At 39.2% G+C, this 8,727-nt stretch overlaps 1 protein-coding gene across 2 annotated transcripts in view; it reads left to right on the top strand.

The window, feature by feature from the left end:
• The first annotated feature begins 734 nt into the window (after nucleotides 1-734).
• CD28 (CD28 molecule) overlaps nucleotides 735-8,727 on the top strand; it is a 34,525-nt gene continuing 26,532 nt past the window's right edge. Inside the window, exon 1 of one of the 2 annotated variants that reach the window (XM_017536866.2) lies at nucleotides 735-976. In XM_017536866.2, the coding sequence (XP_017392355.1) occupies nucleotides 819-976 (158 nt within the window). In that variant the 5' untranslated portion in view covers nucleotides 735-818. The remainder of the gene's footprint in view (nucleotides 977-8,727) is intronic. The other variant, XM_017536867.2, reaches the window with a different exon arrangement.

An 8,727-nucleotide genomic window follows, 5' to 3' on the forward strand; every position in this document is an offset into this window, starting at 1 on the left:
AGGAAGCTTGACATAAATCAAGCACTGTCTGCCAAAAGCTCCAGAGGGCTACCTTATGTCCCACACAAATGTTACATTCCTAATATTTACAACTTCTTTAAACATTTATCCAGACATTTCCCAATTCCTCAATAGACTTCTTACCATTGTCTTTTCTATACAACCTGTGCCCATCCTATGAAAATCTCTCCTCTGTGAGAGACTTCATTTATTCTTTTTTTTTTTTTTTTTTTTTTTTTGTGGTTTGAGGTGGATTTCTTTCTGTCACCCTGGCTGGAGTGCAGTGGCATGATCTCGGATCATGGCAACCTCCATGTCCTGTGTTCTAGTGATTCTCCTGCCTCAGCCTCCCTAGTAGCTGGGATTACAGGCACCCGCCACCATGCCTGGCTAATTTTTTGTATTTTTAGTGGAGATGGGGTTTTACCAGGTTGGCCAGGTTGGTGTCAAGCTCCTGGCCTCAAGTGATCCACCAGCTTTGGCCTCCCAATTGCTGGGATTACAGGTGTGAGCCACTGCTCCCAGCCTATTCTATCTTAAGAATGCTTTGTCTCCCCTTTAATCTCTCCTGGATTTCAAGCACCCCTTTTCCACAACTCTGATATCCATTAATAAAGAATAATTCCCATGAGCCCATCATGTAGTGACCCACTATTTTTCAGTGACAGAATAAAAAGGTCTTTATAAACAGAAGTAAAAGTCTAAAGTCATCAAAACAACGTTATATCCTGTGTGAAATGCTGCAGTCAGGATGCCTTGTGGTTTGAGTCCACTGATCATGTGCCCTAAGGGGATGGTGGCAGTGGTGGTGGCCGTGGATGACGGAGACTGTCAGGCCTTGGCAGGTGTGTCTTTCAGTTCCCCTCACACTGCAGGTTCCTCAAGGAGGAGGGGCTGGAACCCTAGCCCATCGTCAGGACAAAGATGCTCAGGCTGCTCTTGGTTCTCAACTTATTCCCCTCAATTCAAGCAACAGGTAAACAATTTTAATTTCTTTCTTCTCTAAATTTTTTTTGAGGTCTTGCAGTTGGCTTAGTTTATTTTAAACTTCTAATAATGTATGAAATTTGAACATTTGAATTGTTTTGCTGTAATATGGCAATGTGTTATTCTGAAACTCACTCATTCTTAGACTACATTATAGTCTCTTAACAAAAGTCCCTTGGAAATAAATGATGTTTTTCTAGCTATTAGTTGATAGTGTCCCAAGAATTTATTATTATTATTATTATTATTTACATTGAGACGGGGTTTCACTATGTTGCCCAAGCTGGTCTTGAACTCCTGAGCTCAAGCAATCCATCTGTCTCTGCCTCCCAAAGCGCTGGGATTACAGTCATGAGCCACCACACCCAGCCAAGAATTTTTAACTTATATATAGTTTCTTTCTTTTTCTTCTTCTTCTTTTTAATTTAAGAGAGCTGCCGTTAAGTAGATTGGTTCTGGAAGTTCTGGATTTAGGCTGCCTGTGTTCCTACCACAGGTTCAATTCTCACTAGCTAAACTTAGGCTGCAATTTAAACTCTCTAAACCTCAGTTTCCTTATCTGTAAAGTGGGAATGATAATAAACCTCACCTCAAAGTCATTGTGAGGATAAAATGAAATAATCCATGTGAATGGATTAGCTCAGTCAGTTCTTGGCTCTCAAGATAAATGTGAATTGTAATTGCTCTATCTACCTTAACTGAATGAGTTCCAAAGTGAATCCTGGAGTCACCACAGAAGCTGCTACAATACCAATATTAATAAATTAGTTTTCTTTTATAATTGGCCAAAATCTATTTTCTTAGATTAAAATTCTTTAAGTTCCCAATGAAGATGATGAGGAGGATGTATCTTGCACTTTGAGCAGCACACAGTTCTCATAACTAGGAGGCAGATATTACAGTTAACTTCATTTCAGGTGAAGAGACTGAGGGGTGGGCACGTTAAGGGAATTTGCACAGGGATGTACAGGTGGCACCTCTTGGAGACAGGGTCTGAATTACCTTAGTCTGACTCCAGAGCCGGGGTTGTTGATTATTATGCTGTCTGTTCCATCTAACATGCTGTGATTTGTAATTTCATGGACCCAGGTAAATCCATGGTTAAATTAACTTCAGAAAATCACAATCGCATTCCTAACAGAAACAGCTTGTAACTTTGGTGGGCTGGAGTAAGATGTTCTTTCAACTTGTTCTCAGAGTTAGAAAAAGGTCCCCGCTTGGCTCCAAAACTGGACTGATAGGGGTCAACAGTCATGCTTAAATAAGGACAATTATTTTTCCCTGAAAAATACATTGAAAAGCCAGTGTTTTCAGTTTTCTTTCTTATTTATTTTGGCAGTTCCTGTACTGCATTATTTGGTGTTATTCTTAAACATTAAGTGTATGTAGCCCAAAGAGTATGATTCCCCAATCTCTTGGTACAGTAGTTACATATATACCCACCTATTTTATGGCCTGCTGTACCAGTGAGCACAAATTGTGTATATTTATAAAACGGGTTAATATAATGAAAGACATGAATTGGCAATGAGATAAGGTATTCTCTTATCTGGTACCAAGCATTTACACCTACCAAATATATTCACAAGAGTGTTTAAAGTTTATTTTAAAAAGACCTAAACCTTATTTTTAAAATTTTATTATTTAAGTTTTTATTGTGCTTTATGTTCTGTAGTACATGTGCAGATGTTGCAGGATTGTTGCATAGGTACACACGTGCCATGGTTGGTTTGCTGCCTCCATTCCCCAGAGACCTCTCAAACTTATTTTAAAGTAAATATCTATTTTACCTTATTTTTAAGGGATCTCTCAAACTTATTTTAAAGTAAATAGTTAAAATTTCTTAATTTGTTAGACAGTCGAGGGAAGGCTACCCTGACTGAAAACTATTTAACACTGGTACTAGTACACTAAATACTTTTCTGATGTGCTTTGTGAACACTTACCTGTCAACCACTTTTTCACTCTTTTTTGAAAAGTTTTTGGTAAGACTCAAAGCTTTGTATGTTTTCTTTAGAAAGTTTACTAAAAGGGGGCTAGCTAGCTAAGCGGTTGGAGAGTTCACACACGTAGGGTCTTTGTTTTCTACTCTGAGATAGATTTACTTTTCAAATGCCAATTCACTTTCCTAGTACCTTTTAGCATTAGATACTGAGTAGCTATCTAATAAAGAAGGAAAGGGATGGGAGTGAAGGGGACACTTTTACACAGTCTTTTCCAGTAAGAAAACTTTTGAGCAAGAAAACAATGATAACACAAAAATGTATGATCCGGCCAGGCACGGTGGCTCACACCTGTAATCCCACCACTCTGGGAGGGCGAGACGGGTGGATCACTTGAAGTCAGGAGTTGGAGACCAGCCGGGCCAACATGGTGAAACCCCGTATCTACTAAAAATGCAAAAAAATTAGCTACATGTGGTGGCACACAGCTGTAATCCCAGCTACTTGGGAGGCTGAGGCAGGAGAATTGCTTGAACCTGGGAGGCAGAGGTTTGCGGTGAGCTGTGATGGCACTCCTGCACTCTAGCCTGGGCATCAGAGCAAAAAAAAAAAAAAAAAGATCCATTCTAATCAAATGGTGCAAAGCTTCTTGTGTACTTTCCCTTTCTCTGTATTTACCTTCCATTAAGAAATTATAGATAAGGAAATTCTCTGGTCAAAGTGTAATTGTCCTGCCTAGGTCTGAGAAACCACTGTTACGCCTGTGTTGAGGTGTGTGTCAGTTTGCGCGCCTGTGTGCCTGCATGTATATAAAGAATGGTTTCTTTTTCCATTAATTTAATAATGTAACTTATTTTTCATAGCATAGCTTAAAATAGAGACTTAACCTTTATTCTATAAAGGTTAAGTCTAACCTGATTCCTTATGATTCGGATGATAGTGTAGAGAGATACTTATAGCTAATTTAAAGAAGTATGATTTAGGAAGAGTGAGGAAACCTTAACTGAGACAAGCCCTTTGCATGTTTTCTACTAGACTTGGATAATTGTACAACTGAGATTCACAGAGAGGATTTTGCTGGACTTTGGGATATGAGTCCAGCCCAGAACTACAGACCCTTAAAAGGGAAATGATCTGGGATTGATGATAGAAGGATAATATGCACAAAATACACGGCATCAGTCACATGTTTCAGGCTATATTGATTATTTTTTAACAAGCCTAATCATCCAGTATCAAGAGGAAAATTAGCATAACACCACTTATTTTTCCACGAGATCATTCCTTTTCATTTCTCCAAAACTTTGGCAAAAAAAACTATAAAAATTGCCAGTTTGGACACAGCTAATTTCTCCAATGCCTTCCTCTCAGCACTTATTTTTCTGAGAGAGGCACAGAAGGCAGGAAAATAACTGACATTTAATAAAAAGTCATCAGCAAAGCAAATTAATTAAAAACTTTATTTTTAGTCTTCAGCAAGTGACTCCCCTGAGCTAGCTGTATACAGAAAGAAGAAGTAATTTGTTTCTCACAGTTTCTCTCTCTCTTTTTTTTTAAATTTTAAATTTAATTTTTCTTTTACAATTTCACTGGACTGTTTCTCACAGTTAAATGTTGCTCCAAGGCTGGGCTTGGGAAAGTAAGGTGAAGAAATGAACATAAAAAAATAATCAACAGATTGCCATATTTACATGAATTCCAATGCGCTGTGGCCAGTTTTTCTGTTAAAAGAAATTGGATGTTTTTGTTATTTCAAGTAAATTTGATTGATATTTCAAAGGTATAGACATTGCTTAAGGATTTGTTTTTCTCTACTACCATGCCCTAGTTAACACACTGTGGGGGGGGTGTGTGTGTGTGTTTGTGTGTGTGTGTGTGTGTGTGTGTGTGAGATATGTCCCACTCTGTCACCCAGGCTGGAGTGTAGTGGTGCAATCTCGGCTCACTGCAACCTCTGCCTCCAGGGTTCAAGCAATTCTCCTGCCTCAGCCTCCCGAGTAGCTGGGATTACAGGTGCCTGCCACCAGGCCTGGCTAATTTTTTTTTTTTATTCTTAGTAGAGACGGGGTTTTACTATGTTAGCTAGGCTGGTCTCGAACTTCTGACCTCAAGTGATATGCCCACCTTGGCCTCCCAAAGTTCTGGGATTACAGGCATGAGACACCGTGCCCAGCCAACACACTGTGTTTTTTAAGGCAATCATCCAGCAAGGTCATTTACAGCAAGGACTGTAAAATGAATATCAATATATCAATACCAGGAAATGAAATGAGTCATTGCTACAGTTAATTAGAAATAGGAATGAATCTGTGATTTTAACTCCAAAGCTCTCACATTCAAACTTTTACTATGGGTGGGGAGAGGGAGAGGATATCGCTGCCTTCCCTTCTTTAAGACATAGACCCTCCTCCTTTTTAAAGTCTTTAGTCTTTTTTTTCAAGGTGGAGAAATGCCATATGATTACCATTTGGCTTTTATCTTGTGTAGATATCTTCCTCCAAGTATTTCCTGAATTCAGTGTGCTGACATTTACAAAATGAAAATTTTTATTGCCACCAACATCCCAGAAGAAAATTTTGTTTGTGGTTTATCATCTCTAGCACAAAAGCCCTTTATTCACTAGTGTAGGCACTGATGAGGAGACACAATTCATTTCAGACTTTGTTGTCTGAAAATCAGAGGACAGACACATCTTAAAAGCATAGTTGTTTCCCAGCAGGTCATGGCAAGGGATAGAATCTTTTTCTCTTTTTCATGTTGGTTAAATTTTTGTTTGCCTTTTTCTTCAAGAAATTTATTATTTATGGAACAGCACAGAGGTTGGAGTAGATAGTTGTCAGTAGATAGTTTAGCTGAGCATCTGGAAAAATGACATCAGGGTGGTTTTGTGACTGACTGAACGGGTCTCTGGTTAAGGTGTATCTCTTTTACAGTGATTTCTTTGACCGTTTTTGAACAATGACAGGGTGTTAGCACGAAAAATAATAAAAAAAAAAACAAGACAACTCACTCAGAGCTTTGAGTCTGATAATTATGGAATGAGAATTGGTGCCTGAAGCTGGGGGGAAGATAACCCAGGTCCCACAGAGAGTTGGTTGCATGCAAGGGTCTAACTTTTCCCTTGTTAATCTCATTTTGATGGCTCCAAACACTAGAGGAGAGGTGCACTGGATAGAATCAAGAACTACTCAGTCACTTGGTACAAGCTTGGAAACAGAGTTTAGACTTCTTTGACCTCATTATTTCAATGTTAGTTTCAAAGGCATGTTTATGTAGTCTGGTGTCATCATGCAGGTTATATGTGCTTCTGTTTTCACTGCTAGAAGAGAACCTACGAGGTGGTGAAGAATTTCTTACTTAACTTTGAGCTGCTCCCTTATCTCTGCATCACCATTACCGTCATCTTTTTCTTTGTCATCACCTTCATTGTCTTGGGGACTCTGGCTGACGATATAACCAGGTTAATGGTTCCTGATGGTGTCATTCAGAATTACTCAATCATAGTTCACTTTGACCTTTGATCTAATTGTGAGCTCATTTCTGCAGCATCTGAATCACCTCATTGACTCACAATCCACCATGTACCTAATTGCCTTTCACTTTAGACTTTTGGTGAAAGTTCCACCTCCTTGAAGAAGCATCTCCTGGATACTTCAGCCTTTGTTTTGGTCTTGGAAGAGGAGTTCTGATAGAGGTGTAGCTCAACTTAACAAATATTTATTAAACTTCCCATATTTTAATCTCCACAGGAGTCTGAGAGAATATAAAAAGAAATATAGGCTGGCCATGGTGACTCATGCCTGTAATCTCAGCACTTTGGGAGGCCAAGGCAGATGGATCACCTGAGGTCAGGAGTTTGAGACCATCCTGGCCAACATGGTGAAACCCCACCTCTACTAAAAATACAAAAATTAGTTGGGCGTGGTGGCGCACGCCTGTAGTCCCAGCTACTTGGGAGTCTAAGGCAGGAGAATTACTTGAACCCGGGAGGTGGAGGTTGCAGTGAGCGGAGATTGTGCCAATGGACTCCAGCCTGGGTGACAGAGCGAGATTCCATCTAAACAAACAAACAAACAAACAAAGAAAAATAAAGGCAGTACGCAAGTATTATGTAGTACAAGTAATTATGTAGTTAATTGAGTTCTTTCTGCTTTTACAGCCTCTATAATTTAGTTGAGTAGATTATATGTAACAGGAGGATGTAACATCTGGAAACTGATAAATGATAACACTTTGCAATCCCTACCTCATCATGCTATTTGGTGGCTTAATGACTTACTTTGCATACATCATTTTTATAATCTGAAATGTCCTCTACACCTCTTACCTGAAGAAGCCTTCTCTGAGATCCTACATGGCAAAGAGAGGGACTTCTTTCCCTCTCAGGTTTCTCCAGATTATTATTGTATATTGACACATCTATTTTCTTTTCCACTAGACTATGAACTCCTTCAGGGCAGAATCATGTCTTATTCATTCTTATAACCTCTGTATTAGGCACAATGCTATAAGCATGCAGTTACTCAATAAATAGTTGTTGAAGAAGGAAATGAATGAATTAGTAACAAAATGAGGAAGCATAAAATAAATATATAAATACATAAAATAAATCTGGTAAGATTAATGTAGAAAGGTAAGCCTTTATGAAGTGTTGGGAATTAGACTGGACAGTAGACAAGATTTGAATGAATGTTGCTATTAATAATAATTGCTAGCTAACATTTATTTTGCACTTATAATGTGCCAGGTATTATTCTGCCTGGCTTTCCCTGTATTAAATCATATAATCTTCCCCCAAGTCCTATGAAGTAGTTACTATGATTGGATCACTGTGATTATACTATTTCATAGATGGGGAAACTGAAGCACAGAGCAAGTAGAGCATCTTGCTTATAGTCACAAAGCTACTAAGTATGTAAATCCTGATGGCCTTACTCCAGGGTTCACGTTCTTACTAACGCCGTGTTGTCTCAGGAAAGAGAACCTGGATTAATATAGAAGTTAAACCAGGAGTACTGGTTCATGCTTTCGGAACAGATGCAAGTCTGAATGTGTGAGGGGCAAGGAGAAGTAGGGGAGAATCCAGGTAAGCAAAGGATTGAATACTGATCTCAGAAATTCAAACTTTATTTTCAAGTAATTTTGGAGTAATGGGCTGGGTAAGAAGAAAATATTTCGGAATCCTTATCTTTGGAATAAAGCTAAAGTTATGGGAATGGATGGTGAGTTGAAAGGAGAGGGCATAATGTTAGAAAAGCAGAGGGTAGAGCTGAATCTGGAAACTGGCTGTGATGGGAGTCAGCTGAAAAAGATGATTAGCTAGTGAAGGAGAGAGAGAAAGTGGTTAGAGAGGCGGGGGACAGGGGCAGTGAGGCTAGTGGAGCGTCACTAAAGCCAACAGGGGAAAGGGTTTCAAAGAGGTAGTGGCTAATAGTATTAAACATAGAAGGGAAAGAGGAGAGAATAACGGCTTGGGATTTGGCTGAAAGGAGGCCAGGTGGGACTTTTGAGTTTAGGCAGAGACATGGAGAAGAAAGACAGGGTTAAGAAAAAGTGGAGGGGGCCAAAACAGAGACAGTGAAAAGAAGAGGAAATAGAAAAGGTGAAGATAATTAGGAACTTATATCACCTAAAATGTCTACTATGGTATTTTGTGCATGTAATAATAAATGTTGGCAAATGGCTGAGTGACTTAAGTATGTTTGACATGTGGAAGGAGCCAAGTGACCCTGAGTGTGTGTGTGTGTGTGTGTGTGTGTGTGTGTGTGTGTGTGTGTGTGTGGTGAGGGTAGCATTG

Source organism: Cebus imitator, unplaced genomic scaffold, assembly GCF_001604975.1.
Source record: "Cebus imitator isolate Cc_AM_T3 unplaced genomic scaffold, Cebus_imitator-1.0 Scaffold101, whole genome shotgun sequence".
NCBI lineage: Eukaryota > Metazoa > Chordata > Mammalia > Primates > Cebidae > Cebus > Cebus imitator.